Consider the following 17,295-nt stretch of genomic DNA (forward strand, 5'->3'; position numbering starts at 1 on the left):
GCCAATCCAATGCGGTGCCATTATTCCCTGCAGATTTGTTGGCCTACTTTATGCTTTCTTCTGTATTCAATTGTGTTCTCTTCTTGCATTAACAATATTTCTATACTCTTATGGTATTTCATGGAAAAAGCTGGAGGCAGGGAGCTTACAAGCTGACAATCTGATTTGATTGAAAAACTCTGCAAATCCGTCCCTGGCCCAAGCATTCAATCTCACATCATCAGTGAAACACAGACTCTACATAAACCCCCCTCCTTAATCCCAAAGCCCTTTTTTATTTTTTTATTTTATGGTCAGTGTGCCACCCGTTTGCACAAATCCCTCTACCCCCACACACCCTGCCCCCACCTATGTGTGCGTCTGAAAGGATGAGTCTGAGGTCAGGCGCAGCTGGCATCATCATCCTGTAACTTTGTACTGCTGTGGGCACATTTGAAAACGTGATGGTTTGAAAAGGCACCAGGACGAGGTTGGACGGACAGACCGGAGGACCTTGCAAACTGCTTGAAAGATGTGACTGCCTTCCTCTTTGGCTGTCCCTACCCCAGAGGATGGGAATTTCCTATTTTGGGGATAAGATCTGATCCGCAGTCCTGGAAAGAAAAACATCTCCATCATCCTTCACATCAGCAGTGCATGCTTGAGCAGCCTACTGAAATGAAACAGTGAGTGGAGGAAATGAACAGAGAAGAGCAATGACAGAAAAATATATTTTTCTGTATTAATGTTGCTGTCTACATCTCTACTATTAAGATTTAAGAAAGCAAAAATACCTAAGTCATCTAGAAAAACGCTGCCAGACTGCAGTGGACCTAAAAAGTTTTGACATTCCTCCCCCACTGCCTCCTCTGCATCTGAGAACCCAGACTCCCTTGGAAGAAACGCAAAGGAACCCCACTCCCACCTTGGTCGACAAGATTCCCAGCGCCCTTTTAAGCGCTTTTACCGAAATGTCAGACGCCGGATCAGAAACCTTACGAGATTTACCTATAAACTGAGCAATATAAAAGAGGTAAAAAACCAAAAAGCGCGCTCTCGGTGAAGCTCAGCATCAGCACCAGCATCCGAAGCGCGTCCCCGCCCCGGTAGAGGCTGCCCGAGATCCCGGGAAGAGGAGTTGGAGCCGTGCGAGTTAAAGTTGGGCTAAAAAGGGGGTGAGAGGATGCTGCAGAGGAATCTTCGATCTAATTAACATAGCCTATGTGGAGAAACGTCTTTCTAAGTGAAGGATGACTTGCAAAATATTGAGCATATGCCTCTTGTTTTTGGGTTTTCAACATTGCTCATCACGTAAGTCTTGTCAAACAGAAATTGTTCATGTGTAACCGCTTGTGCATAGGTGAATTATGCCGTATTTCACAGTGCATAACGATGTCTTACCTAGAATCTGCTTTATGTTGGGCTGATGTAGCTGGAAAAGTTAAGGATTGCATCCAGAGGCACAGCAGTTATCAAATAGCCTACTAATGGAGGGCAAAGCCTGAAATGCTGGGATGTTTGAAGGGCAACGCACATTGCAGTCAAATCAGACATTGTGATAAAAGCCGGATGATTGCGTTTTTTATTTAGCGTTTCTTTTGACTGCGGGAGTTTTAAAGGCGTCGGTTTGCGGAATAACACACATAAAAAAAAGTGCGTTGACAGATCGCGTCTGTCCTGCAGAGGGTGCGCATGGTGGTCCCTCTCCAGCACAGGACTGTCTGCATTGCAGTGCTTTCTCTCAGGCAGCACGCAAGTTTTTTTCCCCCCCTCAGCGTGCTGCACATCTTTACTTTCATAAGGCGCCGCGTCACTTGTGCTCATAATACAAGATAATACCTATATTTATTCAGATATGTCTTAGAACCTTGCTGCTGAAAATCTCTTAAACGCATTTGAATGAGGATGGTTGAGAGACAGCGGGGCTCTGTCCTCACCAGGACCAGCCCACTGCAGTACTTTTTTTTGGGGGGTAGCCAGCGTGCACCTGCATGGGGGAATCAGTACACATCATAAGGTGGATTTGGCGACAGAGACAGGGGCTGCGATCCATCAGAGGTTGAGTCCGTCCTGACAAGCTGCCTTTTTGATTACCGGCTATGACCTCATAGGGTTTTCACTGACTCATCAGTTTAGGAAACCCTGTTGGGGTGTCAACCAATGTGAACTATTGAGTATAGAAACATGATTTAACACGTTTATTACAGTAACATGGATAAACTTTACATATTTTTCTTGCGCATTCATTTTAGAATTACTTATAACACTATTTTTTGTGGCATAACTGCTAAAAATATTTCAAACAAATTTTTAGGAATTAAGAAAAAAGTTAGCATGTAATCTATGGCATGCTGCTGATTGCAGGAGTCTTGTTGTTTTGAGCTAGTTGAAGATGTTTGGTTATACAGATTAATCACTGCAGGCCTATCTGAATGACAAAGGTTTATGGAAATAATGCTGGACATTGTTGTATGTGGGTTGTGTATGCATGTCGGAGGTGTGTCAGACTCAAATTATTTTTTAAAGCTTACGATCCACTTTTAGGGTGGGGCTGCAAAAGTTCCTATCAGATGCTTTGCAAAAAAAATGGAAGAGTTTTCATATAGTGTTAATATTAATGAGGAAAAGAAAACACAAAAGAATGATGCACAAATAAGCTATTTTGTTAAATACTCTATCAGAGTCAAATTCTGAATATGATTGATATTCAGAAACTGCATGGGTTGCAGTTTTGTGTCGCAGGTCGTATTCTGACACACCCTGCTGTGAAGCCTGCCTCAGCATACATTATTTAGTCAATCTGCTTTAACAGAGAGCTTTATATTAGCCTTTTCTATTTCCTCTTCTTGTTTCTGGCATTTCATTGGCATTGCAGCAACGTGTTGTAGTTAGTGCTGCTCCTCAGTAGTCTCCCGCATGGTGCCAGCTTTAAGATTTGCCTCAGTGCATAATGGATGCCACACTCAGAAATGATGTCTCAGCCCAGACGGAGCAGCCCATGTCTTAAAAGCAGACTGATGATTCAGCAGTAATGGTGCTGTGGTCTTTTAGAGTTGCACAGATCGTCACAGAGCGAATGTATCAAGGTTCACAGAACCCACATACATTCTGCATTGAAGGAATGCAGAATGTATAAAGGTTGAAGAGGTTGAAGATTGTGACATGATTAGAAATAGAGGAAAATCTGTGGACTGGGCTCTCTCTATGGTCCACTTTAATTGCTGCGTCATAGCAACGCCCACTTGGGATGAAAGAGGCAGCAAAGCAGAGGATTCAGATGCAACACAAGAAAATGATTGGGATGCAAGGTTATTTTTAGAGTTTGGATGGAGATAAAGACAGAGGAGTGAGAGCAAGGAAAAAAGGAAGCGACACACCGGCTGGGTGGAGGTGCAGAGTACGTGTCAAGCTTGCAGTAAGGAGGAGCTAAATAATCTGAGTTAACCTACTGCAGTCTAAAATAGAGCTAATTTTAGCTTTTAAAGTGAAATCCATTCCACCTTCACAGCATCACGAGGAATTAAATCAAAACCATTAGCAAAAAAGAACAATTGTGAAAGTGGGAGTGCACAGAGCTTCTTAATATTTCTGTGGAAAAGACCAAGTTGCAGAAAAGAGATGATGCTGCGATGGAAAACAGATCTCTTATTGATAACTTGCAGCCTAGAAGGGATCTCTGTGTGCTAAAACAAGTGAAGGTCATTTGAGACAGAGGTCACCTTTCACTGGCTCAGCACGTTTCTTCCACCTGAATGTGCAGCCTGTTCGGTCATAGAAGAGGACAGAAGTTCAGCTTGTGTGAATAACATATTAAAGCTCCAGTATATCTCAGTGCAGCATGCAGAAGGGTGTGTTCGAGGCACAGTTTATTAGCCTCATGGCTGCTCTAGTTCAAGATGAAAACATTTTGCTTTCCCATGTCCCTTTGACATAGGATCTGCTCTCATTAAAGTCCTCTGCTTCACTGCAATGTCATTTTGTGATTTGACACCACATTCTACTTTATACTCGCCTATTTGCAGACTCCATAATTCTGCCATTATCCATTGTTTCTAACCTTTCTATATGACCTCTGCTAGCATAATAACACACTCACAAAATGAAACTTCCTTCTTTTCCAGTAAATGCATCGTCTAAGGACAAAGAAATTCTTAATGAAAAAGTGAATTTTTCCACTAAGTAAAACGCTGTGCTTTTAGATATAAAGTCTACCTATATTAAATCTTTTGAGAGTATAAAAAACAATATTCTGGCACTTAAAAAGGGACAGTTTTTCTTCTGCAGCTGAAGTTGAAGGCATCAGACATTCATTGTTGTTTGTGACAGAAGTGAGATCAGGCAGAATTATGGTTACTTTTATTAGACCTGGGCAAGAGAGCAGATTGGGGACTTGACTATCAGTCTCACAATGACGTGCAGAGAAACCCAACATGTTTGCGTTGTGCTCTCAGTTTTACTGTAACTTTCTAACTCAGAAAAAGCGTCTATTCTTATCATAAAGTGGAGGAAACACAGAGAGGTTTATGTGACACTCCAATGTTTTTACCCATTTAGCAAAGTTAAACTATGTACACATTTCTCTTTGTGGAAAAAAAAAGGTCTGGAACTGTGTGATATGTTTGAAGATGTAGTTAAGAGTTAAATTTAGCCTTTAGTTGTTTATAGTTTGCCCCCAAAATAGTGAGGGAACAAAGATGTAAGCCAGACATGCTCTCTTAGGAGATCTGAGGGCAGTCTGTTAGATTTATGAGCTCTGCTCCACCTGCTTATGGGTCTGTGCTTACTGTGAAATATGAATTAGCGTTTCATACAGCCTGAATCGGCCACTTATTAAAGTCAGACTGGGGCTTTTTACAGCGGCAGAGTTACAATGCAGCATAATGAGAAGCAATTTTGGTACTTCCTGACTTTGATGTCATTCATTTGGTTTCTGCAGGAGAATGTGTTGATCCACTCATCTCTGGGCTCTATGCCTCCTCATTCCTGGCCTCTTCAAGATATAATTTTCTGTACTCTGCCAACTTTGCAAAACTTTATGGTAAGTTCCCATTCATTATCTGCATTTTCTCCTTGCAATTGCTATTCAGCTCAATCCTTGGTAGCATTTCACTTTTTATAAGCAGAAAGCTAAAGTGTGACTCATAGCATCCACGAGCGTTTCGTTCCGCTTATTTGCACCAGGTGTGTCTGGATGTAAAGCAGCATTGCTCCGGGATTATTACATCAAAACAGGATATACCCACCATCTTGTTACCTATTTTTAACATATTACTAAATTCACCGAAAGGAAGAGATAATCCTTGTAGGGATGAAACCTTAGAATTTGATTACTGAGAATGACAGGATAATTTAATTTAATTTAAAATACGTTCACTAAATTTTGGCCAAAACGGTTCTGCACATACGTTACATATAAAATATCTTTGTTACAGGGTCACATGAACATTTCTAATCGGAAGGGCATCAAATGGTTGAGGAGACAAAAACATAGACTTGACTATTGAATAAAGCAGTTTGTCAATTAGTCACATAAAACTGAATAGAATCTTATGTGTTATTTTAAATAACAATTGCATAGAAATTAAAATAATTTCTCTACAAGAAAAACATCTACACAAATTAATCTCAGCTAAATTTAAGAAAATCTCAGCAAATGTTATCAGAAAGCCGCTTGCAAAACAACAAGGTCCAATGCAAGTGCAATTATTTAGAATCCAATTAGGTAAATATTGAGTTCCACTCATGCCAGTATGGTCCAATCATATAGCCTGATGTTATACGTACAGATATTTAATCATGCATAACTATGCAGATACCAAGGGAAACTACAGGGATTTCATCAGTGTTTACACAAAGATAGAAGACAATATGGTGGTGTAAGAATATTTATTTTTCTACTGTGACCTTTATTTTTAATGTGGTCTGTTGGGAGCAGTAATGGTGAGGCAGATAGCTTCTGACAGGTCACCCCTGAGATTACGCTTATTGGTGCTTCTATACTGAGATTTAATAATTACTAGAAATCTAATCACTTATGATCAATTTAACGTGATTAGCAAAAAAGGAATTGATGCAATCAACTTCATCCAAACACAGACGCTGCAACAAAAGGTTTTTACTCACAGCTCTGTTTAAAATAGGGTTATAATGTAGCTTAATGTCAACTATTTAACATTCCAGCCACTCTTTCATGATATCTTAAGCTGTCACTTTCTTCTCTGCCCTACAGGCAGCAGCGGCTGGTCCCCATCCCCCAGAGACAAACAGCCGTGGCTGCAGGTTGATCTGGGCAGGAAGTACAGAGTGGTGGCAATCGCAACCCAGGGGACGTTTAATTCTTATGACTGGATCTCCAAGTACACACTTCTCTATGGAGACAGACCAGACTCCTGGACACCATACATCATGAAAGGAGGAAATTCTGTAGGTGTCATGAGCTAAAGCTGGAGGGGTAGAATGAGAGACAAAACACAGCTGAGCCGAGGATTAAACTGTCATAATAACATAAATGTAATCTTTATAGCCGATTTAGGGTATTTTGGGGGTGGCTTTGTTATAGTTATTGCCAATGGGGCTGAAACAAAGCCAGCACCGCATAATATCTATCTTAATAGTGCCAAATCTAATCTCATCATCAGTTCATCTCCAATCTCCAAATAAGGCATTAACACCATAGGCATTAACTAAATAACTCTCCCTATCTCATCTGTGCACAGACCCTGCCTGCTAACTGGAATTACTATCAGGTGAAGAGGAATGTCTTCCATTATGCCTTCACTGCTAAACACATTCGTCTGCTGCCTCTGGAGTGGAACACGGAGAATGGAGGAAAGATTGGCGTGAGACTGGAGCTCTATGGCTGCTCTTATGGTAAAAATCAGTGATGAGTGGAAAGGATTTACAAAAAAAATATATATATATATATTCATAATTTCTATCATTCAGTTCGTAAGGATAAAACAGAATAAGAAACAAAATGTTGCTGGTTGAAATTCTTATGATCTAGTTCTTAACATTGCCTCGCTTCCAGATTCCTATGTGCTGCAATACAACGGAGATGACTCAGTGGTCTACACCTATCCAGGAAAAAGGTCACGTACTTTGAATGACCACATTGCCATAAACTTTAAGACTCTGGAGCAAGATGGTCTGCTGTTACACAGCGAGGGGATTCAGGGAGACCTCTTGTCTCTGGAGCTAAAAAAAGGCCGTCTTTATCTGCACATCAGCCTTGGTGAGAAATGAGAGGGAATTTAAGATTTTGTGAATAAATTTTTTTTGTCATAGTGAACAAAGAAAGCATGCTCACTGAGCTTAAGCATCAGTGACTTTACTTCTTTCAGTGACAGTAAAAAGCATCTATTTATGTTTTAAAAGGCTTTTTCAATTTTTCCTTTGTTTCTTAGGAAGCAGCGTTATACACAAAATCGATGGCCGAATCACTCTGACAGCAGGTAGCCTTTTGGATAATCTGCACTGGCACTATGTCACTATCAAGCGCGATGGTCGACAGGTGAACTTTACAGTGGACAGTCAGACAGTGACAGCTGTTTGTAAGGGAGAATTTACTCACCTGGATCTGGATGATCAGGTAATGCAAAATATAAAATCATTACAATGATGTCCAGAATGTCTGACATGGTTTCAAGCTGAAAACTTGAACTGAATGTCATTTAGATGTACGTTGGAGGAGTAATAGAGCCAAACTTGCCTCACCTTCCTACCATACCGAATTTCCGTGGGTGTCTGGAAAACGTCTTTATTAATGGGGTCAATGTTATTGACAAAGCCAAGAGAGAAGACCCTGATGTTCGCATTCCTCGAAAGGTAAAGCTTTGCATTAATAGTAAAGAATTTGTTGAAAATGTTTTATCCCAACTCAAACAGTCCAATTTCTCCATTGTAACAGAAAAAGATGCATTTTGCCTGCCGAGACATTCTGCTTAGACCAATGACGTTTGCCGGACCCAACAACTTCTTGCAAGTGCCGGGGTTCTTCGGAAGGCCGAAGCTGTTTGTCAAGTTTAAGTTTCGCTCCTGGGACTACACTGGGCTGCTGATGTTCACACGCTTTGCTGATAACCTGGGTGCCCTCGAGTTAGGTCTCAGTGAGGGTCAGATCAATGTCACCATTTTCCAGACGGGAAAGAAGAAAATTCAGTTTGGTGCAGGTGGGCCTTAAGGCGTTTCTTATAAGATTTAAACTTCTTGTTTAGGCACTGCAGTTCTTGAAATCCCTGTTCTTGTTCCTCAGGATACCGACTCAATGACGGTTACTGGCATACTGTGGATTTGGCAGCCAGAGACAACCTACTGACTCTAACCATTGATGAAGAAGAAGGTTCACCACTAAAGATAACCAACCCCTTCAGCATACGGACAGGGGATCGCTACTTTTTTGGAGGTGAGTCAATCATTTTAACTCCCATGAAGAGCTCTTTCATGCTGATTGTTTGATTTTATAGTCGCACAACATTTATTTTTATGCTTTCAGGTTGTCCGAAAACCAATAACACATTGTTCAAGTGTGAGACCAAACTGAATCGCTTTCACGGCTGCATGCAGCACATATTTATAGACAACGAGCAGCTTGATATTGACATCACACTGCAGCGACAGTGGGCTCGATATGAGGAACTGTTGATAGGGACGTGTGGGATTACTGACAGGTATGAAATGACTCAAAGCACTTCAATAGTGTGTAGGTGACATTTAATTCTGATTTTCTCTGATCATCTTGTAGCATGATTAAGCTTTTAAAGGTATATTTAGTCTCACAAACCAACACTTCAGTTGATGATTCTGATTCTGATTTCATTATTTGTGTCATCAGAACCTACTTACTAATGATGCAATGAAGCAGAACATAAGATCCTAACTCTAATTCTTATCAACAAAGTGATACCAAGGGAAGAAATATCTGAATATCTCTCAGCTAAGTTTATGGCAATAGTAAGAATTTTTACATTTACATCTAATGCTGGATTTTCATTATATTCTTAAAAAAATCATTTATACAAGAGAAATTTTGGCATATATTTTCAGGCATTTGAACTGAACTATTTTTTCAAACATAGAAATTCCAAACATAGTAATATCTGTTTGGAAGAGGAGATTATTTTGGCTAGCTGGAGAAAAGTAGTTAATGTAGGGTTTTCATGTGCTATATTCTTTAGAATTGTAGAAAAACTTAATAAAAACAAGTCTTTTATCTACAGATGTACTCCAAACCCGTGTGAACATGAGGGGAGATGCATCCAGTCTTGGGACGACTTCATCTGCATTTGTGAAAATACAGGCTACAAAGGAGAAGTGTGTCACATGTGTAAGTGGTGTTCAATAACCTTTTTTTTTTATTGATTTACACTTAACTTAAGCACAATTTCTTGTTTATATTAACAAATTGATCGTACTTTTCCAACAACAGCGGTTTACAAAGAGTCATGCGAGGCCTACAGACTCAGCGGCAAGTACTGGTCTGGAAACTACACTATTGATCCTGATCTCAGTGGGCCGCTAAAACCATTTGAGGTGTACTGCAAAATGAAGTGTGAGTAATCACTGTTGTTGCTAAAATGCAGCTTTATCAGCATTGTGGTCAGCCTTCATGAAAACAGATGGGCATGCTATCTGTTATGAGACAGGAGGAGGGACATTTCATGGGAAATTAAGAAGAGATTAATGCAGCAATGTCTCTGTGTTGAAAAGTAGTTGCTTTACTTTCCCGCTCTAATCTTTTCTGCTTAAAAAAAAAAAATTCTTTGCAGCATATAAAGCTTGGACGGTGATCATGCATGATCGAGTTGAAGGAACCAAAGTGACTGGAAGCTCGATAGACAAGCCATATATTGCAGATGTGAACTACTGGAATGCTTCATGGGATGAAGTCAGTGCTCTTGCCAACACCTCCATGTACTGTGAGCAGTGGATCGACTATTCATGCTATAAGTCTCGTCTCCTCAACACCCCCGGTGAGTGAGATCAGTCTGTATTTCTTTACTTATGTCTGAAGTCAATATTAAAAACTTTAGTGACTCACATGCATATCTTTTTAAAATTAGAGGGAAGGCCTTTTAGCTACTGGATCGGTCGGAATAACGAGAGTCACTATTACTGGGGCGGGACGTTCAGGGAAGTCCAAAAATGTGGCTGTGCTATCAACCAAACCTGTGTGGACCCCAAGTTTCAGTGCAACTGTGATGCTGACTACAGGCAATGGTAAAAGGCACCACCAAAAACCAAATTATTTGACTTGTGTTTTTTATATCGACATTCATTTTATCCTTCGGTGGCTTTCCAGGTACTCGGATAAAGGCTATTTGGACTTCAGAGACCACCTGCCTGTGAGGAGATTGGTGATTGGGGACACGAACAGAACTGGTTCAGAAGCTCATTTCACAGTTGGTCCACTCCGTTGCCACGGTGACAGTGAGTTCAGTTACAATTTGATTACTGGCTTTTCATTTCTACTTCTTTCATTTTGGGGGATCAGAACACATTTTTTTTCCTTTAAGTAAAAATCCCCCAAAATATTTTTAGTACGAAAATAGCCAGTGACCATAAAACAATTTACAGCACAATCTTACTTAGTGATTCAGATATTATCAATACAACCGCTAAGCATTCACCAATCAGTAAACTCACATGCCATCACATTGTCAAATAAAAGTAACAAAAAAAACTGTCTGGGCCTCAGCGCTCTGTAGGCATGTCCAATTGTTAAACACATTTTTTGTCATTTTCACAGGAAATATTTGGAACACGATAGCCTTCACAAAGCCCACCTACATCACCTTCCCCACTTTCAGGCCTGGATCAACAGCTGACATCTCCTTCCACTTTAAAACCTACCGTGCACCTGGTGTCTTCTTGGAGAACTCTGATGACCAGCTTAGAAACTTTATACGAATAGAACTGAACAGTAAGTTGACTTCACCTACCATCTTTGCCTTTTCTGATTGTATTTAAAGTTTTTCCATCTCTCTCTCTCTCTCTCTTTTTCTTGCAGCCACCCACAATCTTGTGTTTGTGTTTATGGTTGGAGATGGCATCCTTAATGTGACTCTTCGCTCGCCTGTGCCACTCAATGACAATGAGTGGCATTTTGTTCAGGCTGAGATTAATGCAAAACTGGCACGAATCAAGGTCGATTATCAACCTTGGGCTGTCAGACGGTTTCCAGGTCAGACCTTTGTCACCATGGAGTTCACACACCCCATCCTTGTAGGTAGGTTCCTCAAATAGAATTTGTTAAAATTTAAATTTGAAAACAAAAAGATCTGTTTTTTGTTTCTAGGCTAGCTCTCTAAACTATGGCATGTGCATTATTTCCACTAGGTGCAGCCAACCGCACCCTCAGGCCTTTTTTGGGGTGCCTTCGAGGATTACGCATGAATGGTGTTCCTCTTGATTTGGAAGGAAAAGTAAACGAGGAGCAAGGTATAAGGAGGAACTGCACTGGACAGTGTCTTAATGCCACCATACCATGTCGAAACAGCGGGCAGTGCATTGAGGGTTATGCAGCCTACATTTGTGATTGCAATAACACAGCCTTCGACGGTTTCTACTGCCACAAAGGTAATTCCATGTTTAGTTTGTTTATATTGTGAATGTAGCAGGTATCTAATTCCTTGTTTGTCTTTTCCTAAGACATTGGAGCTCACTTTGAGGTTGGGTCGTGGCTAAGGTACAACATACGAAAGAAACCCATTTCAGACGAGGCAGCGTGGGCAAACTGGATCGACCCACACTACGACAATTTCAGTCTCGGGTACAACGACACGTCAGATGACATAGAGTTCAGTTTCAGCACTCTTCACAAGCCAGCTGTATTGCTCTACATCAGTTCCTTTGTTCAAGACTACATTGCTGTTATCCTTAAGGTTGATGGTAGGTGAAGCAAAGCACAATAAAAGTGTACTTTTATTATTTTAGCTCTAGTGGTTATCCCACAAAACCTTTGTGCTGCTATCCCTGTTTTTTTCTTACAGGTAGTGTAGATCTGCGGTATAAGCTCGGGCTCATAACACACACGTACCAGCTGACTCACCGAAACCTGGCAGATGGATACCCTCACTATGTGAACATAACCAGACACAACAGAACCGTCAAAACACAGGTTCTTAATCTCTGTACACTTAACTCTGTATAAAATTTGACATAGTTTTCGCAACTCTCAGAGCCCTATGCTTAATATACTTTATATAGCATTGTTGTTCTTAGTCCCCTCTATAACTGATTTGGCATTACGCTGAGGGTCATGGTCCAGTTGGAAGAATCATTTATGCTCACATTTTCACTTCCTTGCTGATGTCTTAAGATGGTGCATCAAAATTTCCAAATCATTTAGGCCATTAATTAATTTAGGCATAACTTCCTCCTGCTGCAAAACCACCCCCATAGCAACAGTCATTATGGCCAACCACTTAAATTTTAGTTCCATCAAACCACATGTAATAACTCCACATTCAAAGGGCTATGTCCCAGAGTGCATTTCCAAATTGTGGTTTCATTAGGCAATGTTTAACAGTTTTGAAAATTGATTTATTAGGAAATACGTGCTTGGATTAATTCACTTCTTATGAGTAAGAAGCCTTTAAAAAAGTTATATACAATCACAGGTGGATTTCATGGAACCCATTGTGGAGAAGATAACCCTTGTGGAAGATGCTAGGTTTGACTCTCCAAAGTCCATGTTCCTAGGCAGAGTTATGGGTAAAAATTTTGCTTTCTGCTTATAAAAAAAGAACATATTTGATCAAATAAATGCGTGTTTCTTAGCTTGTGTCTTGTTTTGCAGAGGTTGGTGACATAGACTATGAAATCCAAAGGCACAATGCTCCAGGCTTCATTGGATGCATTTCTGGAGTGAGGTACAACGTCTACGCCCCTCTGAAGGCGCTGTTCCGTCCAAATGAAACAGATCCGCCTGTAACAACGCAGGGTTATGTCTCTGAGTCCAATTGTGGGGCCTTTCCTCCTGTTCTGGGTTATGTGCCTTGGGAGGTGGACCCCTGGTTCACTGGCATAGGTGATTTTTAAAAACCCGGCATCATTTCTGTAAATTGAAGGAATATTTATTTATCTATTTTTTTACGTCTTTGACTTACTGTTTGTTTCTGTTACAGAATATTTTTATATCCATGATGACCTTGGCCTGTTCTGGATAACTTGTAAGTATTTATAAACATCTTGGCATATTTCTAATCAGACATTGTTTTAGATATAATTATTTTTTTACCATTGAACACGTCTTTTAAAAATAAGACCAATACTTTGACAACCTAAGAACGTATTTGGTTGTTGATGTCCCTGATGAATGACTGTGATTGTGTTTTTCTTTATAAGCTTTAATTCTTTATAACAGCAGGGTCCTTAGATTTGGAACAAGCTTTTGAGGATCAGTAGGGCATCTGACTGGAGACTGAATTCAGATACAGTAGACAGAAGCCCCTCTGTCCCGTCACTGTAGTAAATCTATTTATCATTGATTACTTACATGAGAAATTGCTTGTGTTTTAACTTTGATGAGCATTTTACTACGAGTATTCTTTTGTTATGTTTACACATGTGTCTGACTTGGGATTCATAATCTACTAGACATCAAGTTAAATATCGAAAACAAACAATATTTAAATGAATAACAGACAAAGGGCAAAAATGTTTCCCTGCTAAGCAGGCCAAGCTGAAGTATCTGGATTAAACTACAGCAGAAACACCCCCTCTGCTCCACCTCTGTCTAAGACCTTCACCGGATCAGTCTATATTTAGTCCAGCAAGGGCGCAGCTTGCTGTTCATCATTGGATGTTTCGGCTTAATAGATCACTTAGCCTCTGGGATATTATGCAAATGCAGGACATCAGCATGTTATTAAGGATTGGCGCACCATTCAGGCATCCAAACAATAGAACAGCAGACATCTTTCTTTATACAATATACTGTTGAATGGGAAAATTACACTTGTCTTGTTTCAAATATAATTTACCCTATGACTGTTTGTGGCCGTTACCTGTAAAATCTTATATCAAATGATAAGCTTTTAGCAATATTTTATTGTTGTAAATTTGCCTGAAGCCTTTCAGGAAACCGTAGATATTTACTATTCTATTCTTGAACAAGATTCCAATGGTCTCCGCTGATGTGCAAATTTGACCTATTACAGAAGTTAAATTTACACTCCCCATTTTCAATAATGTCAAAAATTTAGCAGACAGTTTCACCCCGTCCCGTCTCCCTGTCCTGACTGTGCTATTTTTATCTTTCAGTTATTGTCATCCTGGCTTTGCTGCTGCTCTTGGGAGGTTTGTATGCCATCTACGTCTATGCCTACCAGCAAAAAGGCAGTTACCACACAAACGAACCCAAAAATCTGGAGTCTCCAAGCAGCTCCAGGCCACTGACAGAGACCCTGAGGAGGGAAAAGAAGTACCTACCAGAAATTGAAGAGGAATTCAGAAGTGGCTAGCATTGTAGGACGTTTTGGACAATGGGTGGGGGTTGGTATGAGTTTGGATTGAGGGAACTAGCACTTAAAAAAAAACACAGATACCTGTAGTAAGTTTTCTAATTGTTTGGTTTTATTTTTTATGTTTGGTTTTGTGTTTTGTTTGACGAATGAGCGTCATAAAACACGCCCGGTGCTCTGTTTTACACAATCCTTGTTTTAGTAAGTTTAAAGCTGAAGTCAAGCCCCATGTTGCATGAGTAGCCAACAAGTCTCACACTGTATTGCAGGGTGAAATACTGAAGTGCCTCTTCTGAGCAAACTTAATCTGAACGCACACTAGCTTCACCAGAGAGCGTTCAGATAAGACACTGTGGGTAAAAAAATGAGGAATTTCAAGGAACATATTCCAACTTTTATTGATTGATTTCCTTTCTGAGCCATTTTGGAGCCTGATGAAATTCATCGATAGCTTTCTATGTAGACTGATTGCCATATTAATTATACCTTTCCTGGACAATCTCAGATGAGCCAATTTTGAAACAACAGCTAGTACTCCTAGAGTTTGACAATGCACATATATAAGAGCTGGAGAGCTGCAAGCATTCAAATCCAAGTAAAAAAACTGATGATTATGGACTTGATCCATACAAAGTTTGTAAAAGAGACATTTGCTTATATTTGTTGTATTACAGCCTATAATAGTGCATTTCCTATACAGAATGGCACTTGTAAGTGGTTCCGATTTGCCATAGCATTGCTAGTTTGCTGTTTTGTCGAGTAGCCTGCTCAGATTCACAACACATGGTGATGTGGAGTGAGAACTTTAAGAAATAGTACCTCAGACCGTGGAAGCTTGTGGATTGTTGGTGTAATGCCGGAGTCAACGTGTAAAATAAGCTTTCTGGGTATAAAGTGCCCTGAAGTTTCCATTCCTTCTGTCTTCTGGGCCCGTTTACTATAGTCATTCTGTCAGCAGCTTGGTGCTACAGTGTTTGACAGGATTATACATATTAAAAATCAGTCCGTCCATAAACATTTGATGTTTAGTAATAGACTAATTTCAGGAACACGTTCCTCTCGATTGACATACAAGAAGCACACACAAAAAACATTTTTACAGAGGACCACAACAGCACAGTACAATACTATAATTTTATCTGACACTGCAAGGAAATGTTTGTTTCACATTCTAGAAAAACACAGTCATTGCTGCTGCTGCTTGGTTAGCTGCTTTCATTAAAATAAAAGAAAATCCTAACTTTAGTTCAAATGGATGTTAAGAAGAATTTTATTTGATGTGTGGTGCAACCAAAAATTAGAGCTATCATCAATCACTACTGCTCTCCTTAACACTAAAACACTATTGTGTATGTGAAATAAGCAGTTAAAGAAGTAAACATACTAGCTATGCATATGTAGAGCATGAGCGCACTTTGCAGTAAAATGCAATAATATAAGCTTCTTCCAGTCACTAACACAGTTTCTTTTTGGATTTACAAATGTTAAATAGCAAATAGGATGTCATGTAAAAGTGTACATGTGAACCTTTAATACTGTACTAAATGATTTTTTTATTTCTAGAGTTTATACACTTTAAGTTTAGGAGTGCTCTGAATGTAAAATCCTTTGACTCTGCAATGTATGAGCAGACACTACAGTGAAGACCTGCACTGACTGCTTAGTACTGAAAGTATCACATAGATCGCTCAGGTTAAAGGAATGCACAGCGCTCTGCTGTCTGTAGAGCTAATGCACCCAAGAACACGACATTGATGGGTTTCTTCCATTACAGAAGGGCGGAGCTGTGCAAAATTATACAGGGAAAGAATGTACAGTAGATGTAAAAAAAATAAATACTGTACAGCAAAGACACGATTTGCCAATAATGTATGAAGCTGTACAGATCTGAAAGTTTGCATTTGCAAAGCTATATTTTTTGAAAACGTGTTGTAATGCGTTGACTGAAAGCAAAAGCTGAGCAAATGGAATGAAACTGTTGGTTTGTTGGTGATGCACAGAATGGTTTCTGTTTTTGTTACATGGACAATCCCCACTGAAAGTTTAAATGTGAGATAAACTTAGATCACATGTGCTTTGCTGCTTATTATGAAAAAAGTAAAAAAAAAAAAAGTTTTACCTAAATGTAAACACTTCACTGAATTCATCGTTAAATGGACATCCACCTTAGCAGTGTCACATTATTTTCACCTTACAGCAAAAAAACATATGTGGTCCCTGGAGTGTATGTGTGTGTGACACTCGACCTTTTGATGTTTGTGTATTTGCAGTTTGGCCACCAAGACTGAGTAAATCTGCACAGATGCCAACAATCCAATCCTCTAAATGTAGTTTTGGTCTACGGATGATGTCAGGAGGATTACAGTAAAATGGTCAATAGAGGGAGCTATTCAGCCAGATGTCAGCACTGACAGGGTATTTGCTTCATGCTGGAAATATGAAACTAACTGAGCACTATTTAATGCATTCTGGAGTTAAACTTTAAACAATCATTTTAAAAACGTATTTAAAGTATTCCAAAGTAGCGGGATTGTAATGTTGGTATGTTTTGGCTCCAAGAAGCAGATTTTAAAACCTTCTAAGGGAGGAGTGCATTTTCAGACACCCTGTCAGCCATGATTTGCATGAGACGGATAATAAGGCACCAAAGCAAGCAGGAGGCATGATAAGACCAGCTCAGATTTCTCTGCACAACCAAACAGAAGCTTTCTGAAACAAGTATTAAGAGTTTGGATTCTTTTTGTTGTTCCCCAGCATTGTTTTGTAATGATTTCACTGTAAATGACCATTACTGTGTAAATTAAGGCAAACTGTCATCTCAATAAAAAAAAGCCTAAAAATGAAAACTGTA

The 17,295-nt window shown here is 39.7% G+C and overlaps 1 protein-coding gene across 1 annotated transcript; it reads left to right on the forward strand.

The window, feature by feature from the left end:
- The first annotated feature begins 403 nt into the window (after positions 1-403).
- Positions 404-17,290, forward strand: cntnap1 (contactin associated protein 1). The gene is made up of 24 exons (XM_008415848.3): positions 404-1,290; positions 4,916-5,017; positions 6,209-6,402; positions 6,696-6,849; positions 7,010-7,213; positions 7,386-7,570; positions 7,657-7,806; positions 7,889-8,150; positions 8,234-8,383; positions 8,474-8,648; positions 9,198-9,304; positions 9,407-9,529; positions 9,747-9,950; positions 10,041-10,197; positions 10,280-10,407; positions 10,727-10,900; positions 10,988-11,206; positions 11,317-11,556; positions 11,629-11,868; positions 11,970-12,097; positions 12,600-12,693; positions 12,779-13,009; positions 13,107-13,151; positions 14,245-17,290. Exons 1-24 carry the CDS (start codon positions 1,230-1,232, stop codon positions 14,442-14,444), a joined length of 3,927 nt encoding a protein of 1,308 aa, XP_008414070.1. The 5' UTR covers positions 404-1,229; the 3' UTR covers positions 14,445-17,290.
- The last annotated feature ends 5 nt before the right edge of the window (positions 17,291-17,295 follow it).

The sequence above is a fragment of the Poecilia reticulata genome, chromosome 8, assembly GCF_904066995.2.
Source record: "Poecilia reticulata chromosome 8, P_reticulata-male-v2, whole genome shotgun sequence".
Lineage (NCBI taxonomy): Eukaryota > Metazoa > Chordata > Actinopteri > Cyprinodontiformes > Poeciliidae > Poecilia > Poecilia reticulata.